A 22,378-nucleotide genomic window follows, 5' to 3' on the forward strand; every position below is an offset into this window, starting at 1 on the left:
GCCCTCCCTAAGAAATATTTGTTTATTTTTGGTCTAGCTAAACAGTGTAGCTTATATCCACCAAAGACTTTTAACAGTTGATCCCGATAGGATTACTTTTTCCCCTTTAATTTTCATCTGTTCTCCATTTTTATTATAGCAGAAGTTTTCAACATAATTTTTTGTCCCTATCACTACAACTTTCTTGAAGAATCAGTTATAGAATAAAGAAGATATCAGAAATGACAATTTTTCAAAAGTATTTAAAAGAGTCATTAAAATTTTCTTGCCAGATTGTGAACCCAAAAAAGTTAAATCATGGCACTGTGATAAAATGACCACTGTTGCTTAATTTTGTTTTGTATATACTTGGAAAGTGGCTTTACATTGCATTTTTAAAATTGTTTCAGAATTTGCTTCCATTTTATAAATGGACCGCTTGTGCTTTAGGTGTCATTGGAGATATGCAGCACCACAGTAATGCTAAGCAACATACCATGTTTGGGGAAAATGTATAAATCAAAAATAGTATTCTAGAACTAGTTATTAGAGATAGTCCACTGAATTGTTTCAACTGGTAACAAGCTATCTTTGAAAGAGCTTCAGGTAATTTTTGACTCAAAGAATCAGCCATGAATGGCTAGGTTTATTATGGCTTATCTTCTAAACCTAGGTGGAGCAGCATGTGCCGGTGGCTAGTCCCACGGGTAGAAGTAATGCTCGAGGGAAATAGTGCTGTGCCTCCACAATTTAATTTTTTCATCTTAGACAGGAACTATGTCTTATTTAAACTTTCTGTCTTCCACAGAACAGTGCACTTAAGTAAGCACCTAATAAATGTGAGTGTGACTCAAATCATGTTGTCCCTGTGACAGTACTAACTAAAATTCAAAGGGAAAATGTTAGGAAGTAGATAGGAAAATGAGTATATTCTGTCTCCCAGACAGAACAGAGAATTTAGTTCAACAAGCATATATTAAGAGCCTTCTCTATACAAGGTATTATTTTATATTCTGTTTCCACAAAGAGAAACCAAAAACAGGCCCTGCTCTGAAGAAACTTAGAGTCTGAAACACTATCCTTGTGCCCTCACTTAGATTTTTTAATCTGCCATCACATCATAAATAGCCATTGGAAAGTAGAACTGGATTTAGTCAGTATTTCTACAGTTATTTTTTCTGTCTTCCAAACCTGTCAAGTCTCTCTTGTTTGTATATATGTCTGTACATATGTATGTATGTATCTGTGCTATATGCTTTGTATTTTTATATGATTATGAGGTTCATGGGTGCAATTCCTCAGGCCTCATTTTTTTTTCTGCTTTTATTTTTTAGTTCTTAGCACAGTGTCTGGCATTTAGAAGACACTTAACAAAAGTTTAATTGATTGATAAGATTACAAATCTGTGTGAGGACATAAATGTGGAGTTTAGGTGATTCTAGATTCTGTAACTACCTCTCTTACTTTGTTTTTAAGCCTTTTAATTATCTAATATTATAAAATTGGTGGTCACATTGTTTGAATGGTATTATGCCTCTCTTACTTTGTTTTTAAGCCTTTTAATTATCTAATATTGTAAAATTGGTGGCCACATTGTTTGAATGGTATTATGACTTCTTGTTAACTAGTTGTGTTTCAAATCCTTTGGGATCAAGAACCAACTTAGGATTTTTAAACTTCAATCTTATCTTGGTGCCTCGCTTATGGTAGGCGTCCACTAAATTTGATGTTGGTGGTTATATTTTATTCAGTATAGATCAAGATGACACAGAATCCCTAATCAGAATTTTACCATGTGTATCAGACCAATAGGACAGGCCATTCTTCCTATCCCACCCCCACCCCCATTCAAATTGTTGTAATGTTTGTTCATTGGCTTAAGTCCATAAGTTAGAGTTATAGAAATAAAAGAAAGCAAAATAATTTTGTATACGGAGATATAATAATTCTCTATTACTTTGATTTAGCTTTACATCAGGAAATAATGGCAAGAATGTAGGTTCAGAATTTAATATTAACATATTTCATGACTTTGTCAACTATAAAGGTCCCAAATTAAAATATGTTAAAAAGATAAAATTTGTCTTTTGGGAACTTGAATTTTCAACTTTTTATAGGAAATACATTATGAGAATCAGTAATTCACACAAAGTAGTTTGTTATAAATAATTTTTTTGTGTTTTGATCATTTTCCAGAAGAGATGACAGCATGGACAGAAGAAGAATGCAGAAATTTTGAACATGCCCTTCTGATTTATGGGAAAGATTTTCATCTTATACAGAAGAATAAGGTAAATATTATGCAAATTGGACCAGTGAGGGAGCTTAGTAATATAAAATCTATGCAAGTAACTCATTTATCAAGACAGTGTCAAGAACAGAAAAAAGCAACAACTGATTATTGTTTCCTTATTGTTTACATTCTGATTTTTCTTTAAACATCTGTAGAAGAACTCACTTGTAGGTGTCACAGCCTGTTCCCCCATAAAATCATCAAAAGCATAGATATTATCTTCGTATATCTTTCCACATATACATTTATAGCAACATAAACTTTAATATTCAGAACTTGTTCTGTATTTCCAGAAAGGATACCAGATTTTTAGTCCTAATTTCTTATCCTTATCAACCAAGGACTTTAGGCCAAGTACAAGTCTCAGGTGATCTTCAACAGTAAGCTCCTTATTTCCCAAAAGACTGATAATTAAACTTTTCTGAGCCATATCCTAGTAATTTGGGGTTTATTTTTTTAATTTTTATTTTCTATTCCAAATTCTCTCCCTTACTCTGTCACCTCCCCAACTCATTGAGAAGACAGGAAATGATACCTTTTATACAGATTAAGTCATGTAAAACATTTCTGCATTACCCATATTCTAAGGGAAAAAAAGCAGAAAAATAAAGGGGAAAAATATGTTTCAGTTTGCATGCCTAGTTCATCTATCCTCTGTCTGGAGAGGGATAGCATTTTATATCATGAGTCCTTTAGAGTTGTGGTGGATCATTGTATTGATCAGAGTTCCTTAGTCTTTGACAGTTGATTGTCTTTACATTGTTGCTATTATGGTATAGTTTGTTCTTCTGGTTCTGCTCGCTTCACTTTGCAACAGTTCATGCAAGTCTTCCCAGGTCTGTCTGAAACCATCCCTTTCATCATTTCCTATAACACAATAATGTTCCATCACAATATTCTCCAGTTGATGGGCATCCCTTCACTTTCCAATTCATTGCCACCATAAAATTCTACCATAAATATTTTTGTATTTATTAACCTAGTAATTTTTAAAGGAAATACCACATAAAGTAAAAACTAATTTGTATTTAATTCTTCCCCTCTTAGTTAACAGAATTACAGAAAGATTTGCTAACCAGACTGTAAAGAATTTAGTTTAACTTTGTTACTTTGTGCTTTCTTTAAGAAGAGCAGGCTTTTAAAATATTTTGAAGGGCATAGTTTTGTACTCACATTGTTTTGAACTTGATTGTTGGCTTAAAGAATCTAGTATTGCATTTCCAACAAGATGGCTACAGGGAAAAGTGTGCCCAAGCCAGCTTCCCTACGTCATGTACTAGAAAGAGTAAAGAAATAACAAACAACAAAAGAGGGAATGGGGAAGAACTCAGCTAGGAAAGGTATCACTGAAAACCTGTAGAGAGATTGAAAAAAAAATAGGAAGAGCAGGTCATCTATGAGTATGTGTGTGTATCTGTATTTCTCCATATTTATATAGATAGATGGACAAACAGATAGATAAATACATAAATACAAACACACACACACACACACACACACAAAATCTTGAACACTGCAAACTGATTATAAGCTAAGTTCAGAATGGGACAGACTGCCTTTGGGAAATTGTATCATTCTTTTAATTACCTCAAGCTCTGAAACAGAGGCAAATCTTTTAACATTAATATTGTCCCAGTGATGTTTAATGGCTAATTGTGGAATACCATGACTTTTAAAGAATTGAAGGTCAGGACTGATCCAAAGGTCAGTGGTGAGGTATATGGTGGTAGTGAACTGGCTGTAATCCATTACAGATAAAGAATTGCACAGAAGAGACACATAAAAGAAATTATCAGAGAAATGGATAAACAGAAAGAAAGATGAGTTGGTCACATAATGAGATTGAGGAATAAATAATAGATATCCTGAATGACCCACTGGTAGCCACGTAATTCAAGAGAAAGGGGTTATAACTCACTGGATGCATACCTTGTATCAGACTTATGGAAGAACTTGGACAGGAATCCCACAGGATGTGTATGCATGAATGGTTTGCAGTCTACATTGAACATTAGGAAATCACACCACAAAATGACTTGAAGCACTGAAAACAGGAAGATACTTAAGAGGCCGGCATCATTCAGTGGAATGATTGCTGGATTTGGACTGTCAGTATTTGGGTTTCAATCTCAACTCTGCCACATACTAACTGTGTGACTTGGGACAAATGATTGAAACTTTATGGATCTCTGTTTTCCTAATCTATCAAATGAAATTTCTGGGCCAAATGATTTCTAAGGTCTCTTATAACTCTAAATCTGTGATCCTATGATCCAAATTAGCTTAATGGATCAAATAAACAAAACCCACATAAGTATGCCAATGGATTTAGAAAAAGCCTTCAACAAAATCCAGGACTCATTTATGTTAAAACCCTAAAAAGCATAGACATGAAAGGGTCCTATAAAAAACATAAACTGAGAGCCAAGAGCTAGCATTATTTCCAACGAAGAAACACTGGAAGCTTTCCCAGCAGGTTTATGGCAAAAGCAAAAATGTCTTATTCTCCACTATCATTTGACATAGTATTAGAAATGCTAGCTTTAACAAGATAAAGAAATTAAAGGAATAAATAAACATCAGCAAAGAAGAATAAAAATTAACTCCATTTGCAGATAGTATGATCTTATAAAACAGTAAAGAAATCCACAAAAGAACTAACAAAAATGATTAACAGCTCCAGTAAAGTAGGATAAAAAGTAAGTCCACAAATCACTATTTTCATATAATACTAACAAAACAAGAAGGAATTGGTAGAAAAATTTCATTAAAAATGCATACAGGGGGCAGTTAGGTGGCACAGTGGATAAAACACTGGCCCAGGATTCAGGAGGACTTGGGTTCAAATTCGATCTCTAACACTTGACACTTACTAGCTGTGTGACCTTGAGCAAGTCACTCATTGCCCTGCCAAAAAAAAAAAAATGCATCCAAAGTGCATCAAACATCTGGAAGTTAGCCTGTTCAAATACCCAGGGCAACTACAAAATGATTTAGAAATAAAGGAATACCTAAATAATTGGAAATCATATTCAATATTCATGGCTAGGTTCTATCAACCTAATAAAAAATGATATCTAATATCTAAGCTAATCCACAGATGTTATTTTATTCTGAGTTGATGATTTCTAGAAGCTGACCAAATTAGAACAATAGTGAGGTTAATAAATGAAAAGTCAATAAATTCAAGGTAAATAATGTGTGTGGGATATGGGGAGGGAAGAGGACAAAGTGTTGGCATTACCAGATATCATATTATAAAGAAGGAATTATCAAAACCACATGCTGGGGGGCGGCTAGGTGGCACAGTGGATGGAGCGCTGGCCCTGGATTCGGGAGTATCTAAGTTCAAATCTGGCCTCGGACAACTTGACACTTACTGGCTGTGTGACCCTGGGCAAGTCACTTAACCCCCATTGCCCTGCGCAAAAAAACCCCAAAAACAAAAACCACATGCTACTAGTATAAAAAGATCACTGGAATAGACTAGATAAGAAAGACCCAGAAGCAGAGTACAGCAGCCTAACAGACCATAAATCCAAGAGCACAAACTATTTGGAGGGCAAGATGGGACTCCAGGGACAAGAACTGCTGGGGAAACTAGAAAGCAGTTTGTCAGAAACAGTAGGTTTACATGTTGCTGTTTACCCTGTACCAGTGAGCTCAAAGTGGGTGTGAGATAAATATAATATTAGATCTTAAATTAAAAAAGGAAACTAGAGGAGAATGGAAGAAGCTGCCTATCACAGTGGTGAGGTTGGGAGAGAATTCATAACCAAACAAGTGAAGGAGGTGATTGCAAAAAACCAAAATAGATAATGTTGACCATGTTTAAAAACAAACAAAAACCAAACTTTTTTCTGTGAATAGAATCAGTACAGCTAGAATGGAGAAATCATTATACATCTGATATACAAAATATATTGGGAATTGACACAAATATATAAGGCAATGGAGACAGCCATTTTCTTAAAAAAGTAATACAAGTGATCAGCAGCCATACAGAATCCTCCTGCGGCAGTCGATAGAGCTGGCCTTGAAGCTAGGAAAAAATGGATTCAAGCTCTCCCTGTGTTTGACACCCACCTACTTTGTGACCCTGGGCATATTACTTATCTCTAGCTGCTCTAGGTAACTTTCTAAGTCTGTAGGTTACACAAAGGGTACTAATCTGCATTGGTGAAAAGGTTCCTCATCTGGGAGTTCCCAATATGATTGAAATCACAGGTCTCTGTCCAACAGCTGTTTTTCTAAATGCTCCAAACTGCTAATAAGAAAAACAAGTTCTTAGCAGTTTGAAGTTTAAACATTTAAAGATACAGCTGTTGAGTTGGGACTGGAGAGTGATGTTATTTTTATAGGGAACACATAGGTGAGGAAATTCCCTTGACCAAAGCGGGTTAGCGTGCAAATAGTAAATAGCCATTAGTACAGAAACGTGTGCATTAACAATATGAGAAACAAGACGTCTACCTGAAATTCTGTTTTAACATCTCAATTTATGATTTGGTTGAAGATACAGATGGCATGCTTATTAAGTCTTTTGATAACATAGAGCTGGGAGGGCCAAGCAACATGATGGATGACTAAATTAAAGTTGTCAATAGGCTGGAAGAATAGGCCAAATTCAGCAAGGTGAACTGTGATGGGGATAAATATAAAATCCTCCATGTAGGTTCAGAAAATCAAGGATGCTAGTAGGGAATGTGTTTTGCTTGACTCCAGGAGTGTATCTAGAAGGAGACAACCAGAACAGTGACAGGATTGTTAGTCTGGGAAAGGAGGGAGGGGATTACTAAAGTCTTAAAGGGCACATGATAGCTGACTTCCAATATTCCAGGAACTCTTTTGGGGGAAATGGATTAGGTTTGCTCTGGGTAGCCCCAAAGAGAGAGCTCAGACCAGTGCATGGCAATTACGGGGAGGCAGTTTTCAGTTTTGCGTAAGGAAGAATGTCTGGTTAGATCTGTTGAGAGAGTGATTCCATGTCACCGTAAGGGATTCAAGCAGAGGCTGAGCATGTATTTGTTGGGGATGGTCTAGAAGAGATTCATTCCTTTTAGCAGGTAGAGGGTTGGACTGCAAAATTTCCAATGCTGACATTTGAGGGAATTTTCAGTTAAGGTAGAAAGGTTCCCAAAGACTTATATTTTCAAATGCACTTTTCTTAGGTGAGAACTAGAACTGTTGCTGAATGTGTAGCATTCTACTACATGTGGAAGAAATCAGAACGTTATGATTACTTTGCTCAACAAACAAGATTTGGGAAAAAACGATATAACCATCATCCTGGAGTCACGTAAGTATTTGAGATGTGTGGTTCTTATTCACCCTTCCCATGATAGGGCTGTACCTTCTCTGTGTGAATTTATGTGATTGCAACATAGAATTAGTTAATGAAATATTAATGTGCCTTTCTAGGGACTACATGGATCGTTTGGTAGATGAAACAGAAGCTCTTGGGGGAGCAGTAAATTCTTCAGCCTTAACGTCCAACCGGACCGAGCCTCTTCCTGACCAGCAGTTAAGCATTCTGAGCTCCTTCACTGCCAGCGACTTGACAGGTAAAGTCAGCGTCTGAATTTGTGTTTTAGATAGACCGGATTTTGTGATTGTTCTTTTATGAGAAAGATGAAATAGAATCATTTCTCTCCATCTCTCTTTCAGCATTGACCAATAGTGTCGCTACAGTCTGCAACTCCGCAGACGTGAATTGCCTCGATGACAGCTTTCCTCCACTGGGCAGCTTGCCCCGGGGACAAGTCAATCATGTGCCTGTTGTAACAGAAGAGTTACTTAGCCTGCCTAGCAATGGTGAAAGTGATTGTTTTAATTTATTTGAGACTGGATTTTATCACTCAGAGCTAAACCCTATGAACATCTGCGGTGAAGAGTCAGAAAGACCAGCAAAGAGATTAAAAATGGGCATCGCCGTCCCTGAATCTTTTATAAATGATGTTTCTGTAAATAACCTGGGTGTGGACTTTGAAAATCACACGCACCATATCACCAGTGCCAAAATGGCTGTCTCCGTGGCTGACTTCAGCAGTCTGTCTGCAAATGAGACGAATGGTTTCATCAGCTCCCACACTCTACATCAACACACTGCCCTTCCCTCAGAGTGATCCCAATGGCAAACTCCAAAAACAGTGGGTCTGCAGTACCAGTAAACTTGATGGGAGCCATCAGGTTTGCTTAGTCTTTCACTGGAAGTTTGAACCTTTTTCACTATGACATCAGTGATGTCTTTGTATGTATAGAACTATATCTTGATTTATCAAGAGTAATTTCATTTTTCAATCCATAAATGTGGAAATGAACTATGATGTTCAGCAGAGTTTGGGACTTAAGAATGAACTCTGTGGCGCAGCTTTAAGCTCTGCTTTTCTCTCTCCTTTTTTTTTTCTTTCATGTTTTGTTTTGTTTTGTGTTTTCTTTTAAAAACCTGTAGACAGGGGCCACCATCTCAAAACCAGCACCGAAGTTCTGAGCTGAATGGGGTGGCTTCTTTTAGAGTCAATTCCCTTTGCCGTAACAGATGCAGTGGAATAACAATGTTTACAGGTACCAATCCTGATCCCTGCACAATGTAGCATTTTTTTGTTTTTTTGTTTTATTTTTTAATTAAATAAAAGCAGGGGCAGGTTTCTTTAATTTAAACTGCACAAACATGCAAGGATGTTTTTTAAATGGAAACTTCTCTCATGTGATACTAAACTAGAGCACTTCGGTTTACAAAACAGCAAGTCCATCTTTATGGAAGCCAGCACAAGGGGCTGCGTGTGAGACATATGAAGACCCCTGCTTGGATGAGACTGTGAAGTTCTAGGCCCTGGCTACCTTATACACAAGTCATTTTACTGCCAGGAGGTTCTGTGTACTTAACTTACAGGCTAAAATTTGAAGCTTCATGATAATTGTGTTTGATGGTGTTTTGTCCAAAATTTCCAAAATTGTAATATAACAGATTACACAGGTTATTGTGTAACTTAAACCATCCTAAGGCAGTTTGACATACAAAGGCACAGTCTGCAGAGCCTAGGATGTTACTCGGACATGGTTTACATTTGGGGACACCTCAAGTTGTTTGGAGTACTGCAGTTCAAAGTGTTATGTTTAGGAGGGACCGTCTAGATTTTTACACATAATGCAGTAGAACCTTGAAGTATATTTAAGCTTTTCAAGGGGCTTAAATTACACCTGAAAAATGAAATAAGATTTACTATCTCAAATCTGGTACTTTGCCACTTTAATTATTGGAAAATGATAGATGTCCAAATGCATCTTAGAGTCAGTTTTACCTTTACTTAATTCCAAATGCATTGTAAATGAAAAGTCATCTTCAGAAACTTTGTGTTTGGTGATTTTGCTTTTTATACATGCATACCCATTAAATTACGGGGCAGATTCAGACAATGTGTAGTACAATAGTAGTACATAATAAACATCACGACTCACACATTAGACAAAAATTTCTTTAGTTGAAATGCAGTAGAATTCCTTCACTTTTTTTCTTTGCACTGTCTTAGTAACAACATTTTTATTGCCACTAGTTGTGTTGCATATAAAAACTTTAAAAGTTTGGCTGCATTAGTGATATTTGTAAGTATAGGGCACTTCAAGGTTGTGCTGAGTGAGTAGGATTTAGTGACCTTATACAGTAGTGTTGCAAAGGGAGGGTATTTATTATACAAACTGTGAACTGCATTGACATCCTTAATTTTGGATGAAGCACAGTCCTGTTTTTCTTTACAGCATTTGAAATGAAGATTGCTTTTTGAAGTGCTTACATAGTAGCACATCTACCATAAGCAGCATTAGTTTAGCACAGTGGACAAAAGTAGTTAAAATGATAACTTCTTTAAAATCGGTTCACTAACATACATCTGAAATATAGAATAATTCTCGTAAGTACACAGTAATAACGGGTAGCCTGGGCCCTGTGTTGTACTCTGTGACATTTTTAGCCAAGTTGTCAGCTTCTTGTTGCTGTGTTTTTGTGCTAAACTTTGTACCTTGTTTCTTTTGTTAAAAATCAACACATTTTATGTGATTTAGTAAAATACTAGCCATAATCTTCCATTGTTATGCATTTGAGTTTAACTCTGGGTTTACAGTGGCTGGTCTGTATAAAATCATTTACACAAAGATGACTGAATGCTAATACCAGTTGCACTTAAATGAACATGCCCATTCTCAGTAGCTGATGCAGTAATATATTCAGTTTATCTATGCATTGCTGGGATCTTGATGTAGATGGAGACGGTCTAGTTTCTTATCTAAGGTTTGGATTGTCAGCAAGTTGAATGGACACTTTAGTTATTTAATAAAGATTTTTGACCAAAATCCAGAAAATGGTATGAGAGAAAAATGAATTCCAGCTAGTCTAATAGATTTTTAAATGCCAATCTGATTTTAGCCTCTTGGGGAGTGCTAGCTAGCTGGTAACGTTTACTTTTAATTCCTTGTTAAAATGAGGCAATAATTTGCAAGATTTTGTATATACATGTAAATTCTGCATATCTTTTTAGATATCTAATTCAATATTTTCTGACTACTTCTGCCATGTATAGTACCATTTTTGTGCATGCTTGATGTGACATTCATAAATTGTACCACTATGACTTTATCCATGTAAAATAGCTATTTATTGAATTTTCTTTTTCAAAGCTGGACTTATCTATTTTTCTCTCAGTTTTTAAGCATCTTAATGGAGAATTTGTTACTGTTTATTAAAAGAATTGCGTTTAAGAGTTAGCATGAAGAAAACTGAGCTGCAATCATATGAAGAAACTCTATTGCCTTTATTCTTACTTGTCAAAGCACAATTCTTATAACAAACTGTGATGAATTCTTTTTTCCTTTGCCGCATTTTTTTTCATATGAACAAACCAAAAATCCATGATGAGCAATTGCAGTGTTGGTAGATATCTTTGTGTACAGGGAATCTGACGAGGACAGCTGATTCATTTAGAAGTGTAACTGGTGCTGTGATGATAGCAATACTTTTCTTTTGTTAGTCATATTTCATCTTTTCCATGCTAGCTTTTTAAATGTTTAGTTTTCCTCTTGTCATGGTCAACTGCTGAATTTACTTGAAGGATGTACAATACTGTTTGCTGAAGAATACAGAAGTGTGTACAATTAGGTCAAAGAATTGTGCAATTGTTTCCTTTTTTTTTTTAATTTTTAAAATTGAGGGTCATAAATGTGTGAGAACTTCAGATCTAGTAGAGCATAGTGATACTATTTAATTTAACCAAAGTCTCTAGTAAATATCTCAACTTTGAATGTAAACTAATGAATAAGCCTGACCAACAAGGAGATTGTTTGCCCAGAGTTACAAGCACATTGTCTACAAATGGGAATTGAAAATAATTTATAAAAATATTGACATGGTTACTATGTTTTTTAAAAAGTTCCTAATTTTTCACTAAAAGGAGGAAACTCTTAGCAGTTATATTGTTAAAATATGGTAGGTATTAATATTCCTTTTAGACGACCAGTGATTCCAATTGTCCCAGTTTGAAATAAGTACCCTGTGAGTATGAGATAAATTAGTGACAATCAGAACAAGTTTTAGTATCAGATGTTCAAGAGGAAGTCGCTATTGTTGCATTGACTTTAATATTTGTACATAAACACTGATTTTTTTGAGCATTATTTTGTATTTGTTGTACTTTAATACCTGGTGTACAGTTCCAGAAATAAAAGTCTGGAAATCTTTTTTTCCTTGGTCTGTCTGTGTATTTGGGTTATTTCAGTTAATTGGGCCAGAAATCCTTAATATGCTAATAGATTAAGTTAGTGCTCTTGGAATTTTATTGCAGCCTCAGAAATAATCATTTTCTTAGAGTAACTGAGATTTAGGGTGTATGCGTAATGAATTTGGCTTAAAAATGTTTAAAGAGGTAGGTTTGGTTTTGGTTTGTTTGGGCGGTGGGAGGGCATGATGAGAGATGGGCTATGATTTCATTGGTGTGGGGAATTCCCAGTATGGGCTTTCCTTCCATCTGTGGAGATGGGCAGCTCTTCTGGAATTTAGCATCTTAGAGAATTACCTGAGGGATCAAGAGGTTCACTAGGTTGCCTAAAGTCACACAGCCAATCTCTGTCAGAGGCAGAACTGGAATCCAGGTCTGACTTAACTCCAAAGCCACTATACCAAGCTGCCACACCTTAAGCTTTTACTTAAAAGCTTCTCCCTGAAACCTTCCTCTCTATTCAACTTTCCTATTACTCTCAAGGGTACCACGATCCTCTTATCCAGGCTAGTAACAACATCTAAAACATTTAAAAACTCCTTAAGATGCCTTAAACAATTGTTTCAGTCTAAAAATTTTAAGTTATAACAGTTTATTACAAACATATATTGAGTATTCAAAGTGAACAAAGTAACTCTGTTTACTTTCATAATAATATTTATGGTTTTACTTGATGAAATCCTTTTTCTCTACTTCTTCTAATTTGAGTTGCAGGAGCTAGAACTCTATATAATACTATATTCCATGCACTACATATTGTAGTGCCTCACATCTTTTCCAGCAGACTGCCCCCTCTGTCATTCCTATTCTCTCTCTAATCTTCAATTTCTTCCCATCAACTAGCTCCTTCTTGCCCCTTGCAAAAAACTTTTCCTTATAAACCCTCACTTGGTTGGGGTAGCTAGGTGGTGCAGTGGATAAAGTACTAGCCCTGGAGTCAGGAGGGCCTGAGTTCAAATCCAGCCTCAGACACTTAACACTTATTAGCTGTGTGACCCTGGGCAAGACACTTAACCCCAATTGCCTCACAAAAAAAAAAACAAAAAAACAAAAAACCCTCACTTGGGGGGTAGCTAGCTGCCACAGTGGATAAAGCACCAGACCTGGATTCGGGAGGACCTGAGTTCAAATTCTGCCTCAGACATGACACCAGCTGTGTGACTCTGGGCAAGTCACTTAATCCTCATTGCCCCGAAAAAAACAACCCTAAAAAACAACAACCAAAAACCCCTCACTTGACCTGACCACCCATTATCTCTCTTCTCTCTTCTCTGCTAAACTAGAAAGTCTATATCCTGCCTGTTTCTTTCCTCTGCTCAGTCTTCTAAAACAGCAATCTGGCTGCCAACCTTGTAATGCTCCCTCCAAAGTCACCAATTATCTCACTTCCAAACCTAATGGCCTTTTCTCAGTCTTTGTTCTTTACCTCGCTGAAGCCTTGGGCAATGTCGATGGCTCCTCTCCTGTGCCTAGATTTTCCTACCAGTCTGAATGCCCCTTTGCTGCTTCTTCATCCAGGCCACTGTACACTGTAGTGTCCCTGAAGGATCTACCCCAGGACCTCTTTTCTGCTCCATGGGGATCTTATCAACTCCCATGGGCTCAATTATCAGGGTTCTCAGAACATTTCAGCCCTGAACCCTTCTGTCTTCTGGTCATCCATCGCCCATCTTGAACTGGATGTCCCATAGGTGTCCCAAACTCAACTTGTCCAAAATAGAACTCATCTTCTCCCTGAAACCTTCCTCTCTATTCAACTTTCCTATTACTCTCAAGGGTACCACGATCCTCTTATCCAGGCTAGTAACAACATCTACACCATCCTCTACTCACATATGCCATAAAGCCAATCTGTTGTCAAGTCAACAAACATTTATTAAGCAACTGTGCTAGGGACAGAGCTAAGTGCTAGGGGTACAAAGATCGGCAAAAAGTCCCTCCTCTCAAAGAACTCATAGTGTAATGGGGAAGACAACCATGTACAAAGAAAGACGTACCAACTATATATACAGGAAATCAACCTGCAGAAGAAACAAGGATTAAAGGGAAGTAAGAAGAGCCTTCTTGTAGAAGTTGGGATTTTAGTTGGGACTTGAAGGAAGCCCCGGAGACTGAGATGAGAAGGGAGAGGATTTCACAGCCAGTGGGAAGGCCTGGGGTAAGGAGAGGTAGTTCTCTTGTGTGAGGAACAGCAAGGATGCCAGAGCCACTGGATCTCACATGGAGGGAGTAAGATGTGAGAAGGTGGGAGGTAATGAAGAGCTTTGAGCAGCAGAGGATTTTATATTTGATTGTATCTGGAGACACTGGAGTTACTGTCAGGTCTTGTCATTCCTACCTTTGCAACATCTTCCTAGATGTCCCCTTCTTTTCTTCTTTTCTTTTTTTAGTGAGGCAATTGGGATTAAGTGACTTGCCCAGGGTCACAGAGTTAGTAAGTGTTAAGTGTCTGAGGCGGGATTTGAACTCAGGTATTCCTGACTCCTGGGCCAGTGCTCTATCTACTGCGCCACCTAGCTGCCCCCTGTGCCCTTCTTTTCAATCACACAGCCACCAGCCAGAAAGAAGCCTTCAACACCTTGTACCTAGAATATCACAATAGCCTTCTGGTTGCTCTCCCCATCTCAAGTCTCTCTTCACTTCAACCTCCCTTCCTAAAGCACAGGTCTCACCATGTCACCCCCATATTCGATAAACTCCAGGGGGCTCCATATGGCTTCCTACATGAAATACAAAATGTTCTATATGAGATTTAAACTCTTTCAGAGGCAGCTGATGGCACAGTGGATGGAGTGCTGGGCCTAGACTTAGGAAGACCTAAATTCAAATGTGACCTCACACTTACTAGCTGGGAGCCCTTGGCCAAGTCACTTAACCTCTGTCTGCCTCAGTTTTCTGACCTATAGAAGTAGGGATCACAATAGTGCCTACCTCCCAGGGTTGTGGTGAAGATCAAATGAAAAAATATTTATAAAACACTTAGCACAGCCCCTGGCACATAGTAAGTACTTAATAAATGCTAATTTTCTTTCCCTTCCTCCCTCCCTGCTAAATGAGTTATTCTCTAATCATAAGTAAAGATGGGTAGTGTAGGACATAGGTATTCAGCACAGTTGCACCTTAGGAGTACATATTACACCAAGCAAAGTTAAGATCCTGAGCTTAAGAGGTTTAAAAGAACTGGAAGTGGTTTGTTTTCTTCCTTCCTTCCTTCCTTCCTTCCTTCCTTCCTTCCTTCCTTCCTTCCTTCCTTTCTTTCTTTCTTTCTTTCTTTCCCTTCCTTCCTTCCTTCCTTCCTTCCTTCCTTCCTTCCTTCCTTCCTTCCTTCCTTCCTTCCTTCCTTCCTTCCTTCCTTCCTTCCTTCCTTCCTTCCTTCCTTCCTTCCCAATCTGGTCCCTTCCTTCTGTTCCAGTCTTATATTTTACTTCCTTCCATGTACACCAGGATCCAGTTACACTGACCTGCTTGCTGTTCCCCCCCCCTTTTTTTTTTTTTGTGGTGAGGCAATTGGGGTTAAGTGACTTGCCTAGGGTCACACAGCTAGTAAGTGTTAAGTGTCTGAGGTCGGATTTGAACTCAGGTCCTCCTGGATCCAGGGCCAGAGCTCTATCCACTGCACCACCTAGCTGCCCCCTGCTTGCTGTTCCTAGCACATACCACTCAATCTCCAAACTCCTTGCCTTTTGTTTTCTTTTTGAATTAAATTTTATATCTCTCAATCGCAAAAATCCACCTTCTCTCCCTCCTTCAATTCACCATCACCACCATCCCCACTGGGAAAGAAAGAAAAACAAAATCCCTACCACTAACATGTATAGTCAAGCAAAGCAAATTTCCACATTGGTTATGTCCAAAAAAAGTTTCATTCTGTCACTCTAAGTGTTTCACCTCTCTATTTCACTATGAGTTCTGTAGATTTGTGGTTGGTCAATATGGTTTGAGTTCCTCAGTCCTTCAAAGTTGTTGGTCATTACCATATTGTTGTCACTGTATAAAGTATTCTTCTAGTTTTGCTCTCTTCACTGTGCATCATTTTATACATATCTTTCTAGGTTTCTCTGGAACCATCCCCTTCATTTCTTACAGCACAATAGCATTCCATCACATTTATATACCATAATTTGTTCAGGCATGAGTACCCCTTTAGTTTCCAATTCTCTGCTACCCCAGAAAGCTATAGGGCTTTTCATACATCCTTAATTCGAGTTTGTTTTACTTGGGCTTATTCCCTCCTTTAATCTGTCTTCCCTTTACTTCCCTTTTCTTCCTTCTTTCCTTTCCCTCCTATTTCCCTGTTGAGTGAAACATATCTCTGTGACTGTGTGTATTCTTCCCTCCTGTGATCAGTTCAGATGAGAATGAGGTTTGGCAGCCTCATACTCTACCTCTTCCTCCTTGTTTGAAAGGCTTCTACTTGTGTACCCCAGTTATTTGAGATAATTCTCCCTAACCTTCCTCTCCTTCCCCAGTATATACTCCTCTTTTCCTCTGTCCCCATTCTTCTTTTAAGACTATCAAGCTATAACAGAACCATGCTCAGTCCTATGTAATTAGCTTCCCTCTATGACTCCTGCTGCTGCTGCTGATAGGGTTCAGAGAGCATATCTCCCGATTTCAGATTATGAGCAGTTTATCCTTATTTAGTCCTTTCTCATTTTTTTCATTCATGTTTACCTTTTTATGTCTCTTTTCAATATTGTGTTTGAACTTCAAAGTTTCTGTGATGTTCTGGTCTTTTCATCAGGAATGCTTAAAAGTTCTCTATTTCATTAAAGGTTCATTTTCCCCTGTAGGATTATGCTCAACTTTAGGGGCTAAGTTTCTTGGTCGTAAGCCCTTGACTTCTGGTTATCATATTTCAAGTTCTCCATTTTATGATAGTGGTGGCTGTTAAATTGTATGTGACTAACTATAGATTCTTGGTACTTAAATTCTTTCTCTCTGGTTGCAGTATTTTTTCTTTGACTTAGAAGCCTGGATTTTGACTATGATGTTCCTGGGAGTTTTCATTTTGGGGTTTCTTTCAGGAAGTGACCAGCAGATTCTTATTTCTACTTTGCCTTCTGGTACTAAGAAACCTATGCAGTTTTCTTTAATTATTTATTTTAATAGTATTTTTCCAATTATGTGTAAAGACAATTTTTAACATTCATTTTTTTTTTTGGTGAGGCAATTGGGGTCAAGTGACTTGTCCAGGGTCACGCAGCTAGTAAGTGTCAAGTGTCTGAGGCTGGATTTGAACTCAGGTCCTCCTGAATCCAGGGTCAGTGATCTATCCACTGTGCCACCTAGCTGCCCCTTAACATTCATTTTTACATAATTTTGAGTTACAAATTTTCCCCCTCCTCCCTTCCTTCCCCTCTTCCTAAAACAGTAAGCAATTTGATATATGTTACACATGTGCAATCATGTAAAACATATTTCCATATTAGTCAAGTTATGAAAAGAGTTAGACCAAAAGGAAACACACACACTTCCATCTGCATTCAAACTATATCAGCTCTTTCTCTGGATGTGGATAGTATTTTCCAACAGGAGTCCTTTGTAATAGTCTTGAATGAATGATTTCTTGAAGTAGGATGCTCAAGCTCTTTTTCTGGTCATAGTATTAAGGTGGTCCAATGATTCTTAGATTTTTTTTCTCCTTTATCTGTTTTCCAGGCCAATTGTTTTTGCTACAAGATAACTAACATTTTCATCTTTTTTTTTTAGTCTTTTAACTTTGTGTTTTTATTTCTTCTTGTATCATGGTGTCATCAGTTCATATTTGGCCCATTTCAATTTTCATCGAGTTTGTTGTTTGGGCAAAGTTTTGTACCTTTTCTGTCAAGCTCTTAATTCCCTTTCCAAGCCTTTCTTCTATATCTCTGTCTATATTGCTGTCCTGGCCATTCCTCTGCTGGCTGAGACCCAGTTTCATCTGTTAGTGTTGGGACAGAATCACTACTTGCTTCTGAATTTGCTCCTTGCTTGTCACACATTCTAAAGCCCATGACCAGCTGTCACCCTAGGATACCACAGGAGCTCACTGCACTTCTTCCTGCTACCCTGCCATCTTGGTTATACCAACTCTGTGCCTTTTCTTTTCTTTTTTGGTGAGGCATTTGGTGTTAAGTGACTTGCCCAAGGTCACACAGCTAGTGTCAAGTGTCTGAGGCCACATTTGAACTTGGGTCCTCCTGACTCCAGGGCCGGCACTCTATCCACTGTGCCACCAAGCTGCCCCAACTCTGTGCCTTTTCAATGGCTACCTCCCATGCCTGGCATGCTCTCCCTCTTCATCTCTGCCTTTTACCTTCCATGGCCTCCTTCAAGACTCGGCTCAAATCTTGTCTTCTGTAGGAAACCTTCCTAGTCTCTTATCATCGCCAGTTAGTGCCTCTCTTCCTCATTAGAATGGGAGCTCCTTGAGAGCAAGGACTGTATTATTGCTTTTCTTTGTATTTCCAGGACTTGAAACAATGCCTGGGACAGTAAGGGATTGCTGACTAAAAATCCAAAGCCCAGCATTCATAGTTTAAAGAGCTAGAACTTGAAAGGAACTTAGAGATCATCTATCCCTATTCCCTCATTTTATTGATGAGGAAAATGATGCCCAGAAAAGTTGTGACTTACCCAAGATCACATAGGATTCAAACCCAACGCTGTGTATTTCCCTAAATATATTACTTTATACATTAAACCTCATCTGTCATTTTTCTGCCCATTCATATACTTTAATAAATTCTTCTTATAGGCTTTTCCCACCAACTTGGATTTTCAGGACTTCTGTCTAACACTGATCCCTAGAGAACCCCACCATAGATCTTTTTTCTGTTCAGAGAAGGACCTACGCATTATGACTCTATTTGTGATAAAAGTTTTCTCTTTCCAGTCTCACAGTAACTCAATTTTTAAAATATCCCACAAGCTTGCTCATGACTTTTGGGCTATCTAAATGGATTACTTTCCTAGATTCTCCTTTAATACACATATCTCTCTGGGAAAAACTAACAAATGAGTCAGGCACGCTTTCCCCTCCTAGAAACAATGCTATTGTTTCCTTGGTGGCTTAAATGTCAAGTCATCCTCCCACTGAGTACACCAGTTTGCCTGACGCGGAGGTAAGATTCAATAGTTGTTAGATACCAGCATCCCTCCTGGAATCCTTTTTATGAATGGGGGTTAACTACAGCAGCTGTCCACCCTTCTCCTGTCAGAGAGAATGTCTGACAACAGGTTGTGTATTCTGGCTAAAGCTTCACATCTTCCCTTTTGTCACTATGCAATTTCCAAGGTATACTTGGTTCTTTGGTGCGTCAGCATCTATTTTATTGAATGGATCTAGCACAAACTGTACTTGGCATTATTTGATCCAATATTTATTCATGGTAAAGGAGTTTGGAGATAATCTGGTCTAATTCCACCATTTTATAAATATATAAACTGAGGCCCCAGGAGTTGGTGACTTGCTTATGATTCTAAAGCTCATTAGCAGTACAGTTGGGACTACAGCCCAGGTCTCCTGATTCACAGTCTAGTGTTTTTTCCACGGGTTAGATTACACTTCAACATGTTTGACTAAAGGTTCAACAGGGACATGGTAATTTCCTTTTCTAATTTAATTCAATAAATATTTATTAAATGCCTATTAGCCTATTATGTATTAGGTACTGTCTCAGGTCCTGAGGATACAAAGACAAAAAAAAATACCAATCCTTAACTTTAAAGAGTTACATTCTACTTGAGGAATAAAACTTGTAAAAAGTAAATTATAAGAATTTGGAGAAAAAGAACTTTAAACTAGAAGAATAGAGAAATGATACGTTGGAAGTGGTCTTTGAATCTAGCCTTGAAGCGATAATCTTGAGGAAGCACATTACACGCATCAGGGTTAGCCTGTTCAAAGGCCCAAAGACAGGTATCAGTCTGGGGAACAGCAAGTGGGACAATTCTGGTGGAACCTGAGAGTGAAGAAATATGACATATGAAAAATAAAACTGACAAAAAGTAGGCTGCAGCCAGGTTGTAAAAGGCTTTAATGCTAATTTGATTTTTTTGTATTTTACCCAATAGGCAATAGGGAGCCACCAGAGGTTTATAAGCAGAGGAGTTACTTTAAAAAAAAAAAAAGATTATTTTGGTAGATGTGTGGAGAATGAATTAGAATAAATGGAAGTTGAAGGCAGACAAAACAACTAGAAAGGTATGCAGTAAACCCGGTGAATGGTCATGAGGAGCATAGGGTGGTGACTGGAGAGAAGGGGACACATTTAAGAGATGCTATAGCAAGAGAATTGATAGGAATTAGAGAAGGGAAGGGAATACGAATTTACACAGCACCTACTATGCGCCAGGCTTTTTTGCTAAGCACTGTACAAATATTGTCTCATCTGATCCTCACAATCCTGCAAGGTAGGTGATGTTGTTATCCCCATTTAAAATTGGGAAACCGAGGTAAACAAAGGTTAAGCGCTTTGCCCAGAGTCACATAGCTAGTAAGTATCTGAAGCTGGATTTGAACTCACATCTTCCTGACTCCAAGCCCAGCGCTCTATCTACTATACCACCAGCTGCCTCTGGAGATAGAGGAAATGACAGAGATGGAAGAACCAAGGATGACTCCAAAGTGGCCAACTTTGGTGACTAGAAGGATGATGATGTTCTCAAAAATAATAAGGAAGTTTTAAGGATATAAAAGATAATTAGCTCCCCATTGTACATGATGAGTTTGAGATGCCTATGGAACAACCAGGTAGAAATTTGTAATACAGACAGTTAGTAATACTGGGCTTATGCTAAAAAAGATTAGGATTAGATGAATATTTGGAGTCTTTTTTATAATAAACATTTTAATTTAGTTTTGAGTTCCAAATTCTACCCCTCCTTTCCTCCTTCCCCTCCCTGAGGCAGTAAGCAATCAGATATAGGTTATACATGCGCAATCATGTGGAGCATTAGCATATTATCCTTTTGTATAAGAAAATTTGAATAAAAGAAAAAGATGAAAGAAAGAAAGTGAAAAATAGCACTCTTCAGTCTGTGTTCAATCAATATCAGTTCTTTCTTTGGAGGTGGATAGCATGCTTCATCATTAGTCCTTTGGGATTGTCTTGGATCATTGTATTGCTAAGTCATTTACAATTCTTCATCAAACAATATTGTGTACAACGTTCTTCTTGGTTCTGCTTATTTTGCTATATAATGATTGGTTGTGTTTCTTTTTTCTTTCCCCCAGTGAGGCAATGAGGGTTAAGTGACTTGCCCAGAGTCATACAGCTAGTGTCAAATGTCTGAGGCCGAATTTGAACTCAGGTCCTCCTGAATCCAAGGCCAGTGCTCTATCCACTGTGCCACCTAGCTGCCCCCATTTCACTATATAATGTAAGTCTTTCCAGGCCTTTCTGAAATCACCCTGCTTGTCATTTCCTACAGCACAATAATATTCCATCACCATCATATACCACAGCTTGTTTAGCCATTCCCCAGTTGATGGGCATTCTTTTGATTTCTAATTCTTAGCCACCACAAAAAGAGCAGCTATAAATATTTTTGTACAAATGGGTGTTTTTCTCTTCTTTGGAATGTCTTTAGGATATAAACCTAGCAGTGGTATTGCTGGATCAAAGGGTATACACAGTTCTATAGTCCTTTGGGTATAGTTCCAAATTGCTCTCCAGAATGGTTGGATCTTTTCACAACTCCAACAGTGGATTAGTGCCCCAGTTTTCCCACATCTTCTCCAACAGTCAACATTTTCCTTTTTTGTTATATTTGCCACTCTGATAGCTGTGAAGCAGTATCTCAGTGTTGTTTTAATTTTCATTTCTCTGATCAATAGTGATTTAGAGGATTTTTTCATGTGACTATAGATAGCTTTGATTTCTTTGTCTGAAACCTGCCTATTCATATCCTTTGACCATTTCTCAATTGGGGAATGACTTTGGGGTCATTTTTGAAAAAAATTACCAACGAGATCACTGTGAAAGGAACAATAGCAATAATCAACAAAAAACAATCTAGGAGACTAGTAAACTTTGTAAAATTGTTTTTGCCTATCCACTTATTATTATTATTAATAATAACTAGGGGTGGCTAGGTGGCGCAGTGGATAGAGCACCGGCCCTGGAGTCAGGAGTACCTGAGTTCAAATCCAGCCTCAGACACTTAACACTTACTAGCTGTGTGACCCTGGGCAAGTCACTTAACCCCAATTGCCTCACTAAATAATAATAATAATAATAATAATAACAACAACAACTAGCATTTATATAGTGTTTTGAGTTTTGCTAAGCACTACACAAACATTATCTCATTTTATCCGCACCAAAATCCTGGGGGGTAGATACTATTACTATTAGAT

The 22,378-nt window shown here is 37.8% G+C and overlaps 2 protein-coding genes across 7 annotated transcripts in view; one reads left to right on the forward strand and one right to left on the reverse strand.

Moving 5' to 3' along the window:
* The window catches only part of MIER3 (MIER family member 3), a 31,245-nt gene extending 19,246 nt beyond the window's left edge, over positions 1-11,999 (forward strand). For 5 of the 6 annotated variants that reach the window (XM_043975330.1, XM_043975327.1, XM_043975325.1 and 2 more), the window contains 4 exons: positions 2,176-2,270; positions 7,444-7,571; positions 7,694-7,836; positions 7,940-11,999. In XM_043975330.1, coding sequence (XP_043831265.1) covers positions 2,176-2,270; positions 7,444-7,571; positions 7,694-7,836; positions 7,940-8,397 — 824 coding nt within the window. In that variant the 3' untranslated portion in view covers positions 8,398-11,999. The remainder of the gene's footprint in view (positions 1-2,175; positions 2,271-7,443; positions 7,572-7,693; positions 7,837-7,939) is intronic. The other variant, XM_043975326.1, reaches the window with a different exon arrangement.
* The window catches only part of SETD9 (SET domain containing 9), a 38,375-nt gene continuing 27,305 nt past the window's right edge, over positions 11,309-22,378 (reverse strand). Inside the window, exon 5 of the mRNA XM_043975336.1 lies at positions 11,309-11,391. Coding sequence (XP_043831271.1) covers positions 11,351-11,391 — 41 coding nt within the window. The 3' untranslated portion in view covers positions 11,309-11,350. The remainder of the gene's footprint in view (positions 11,392-22,378) is intronic.

Source organism: Dromiciops gliroides, chromosome 1 (genome assembly GCF_019393635.1).
Source record: "Dromiciops gliroides isolate mDroGli1 chromosome 1, mDroGli1.pri, whole genome shotgun sequence".
Lineage (NCBI taxonomy): Eukaryota > Metazoa > Chordata > Mammalia > Microbiotheria > Microbiotheriidae > Dromiciops > Dromiciops gliroides.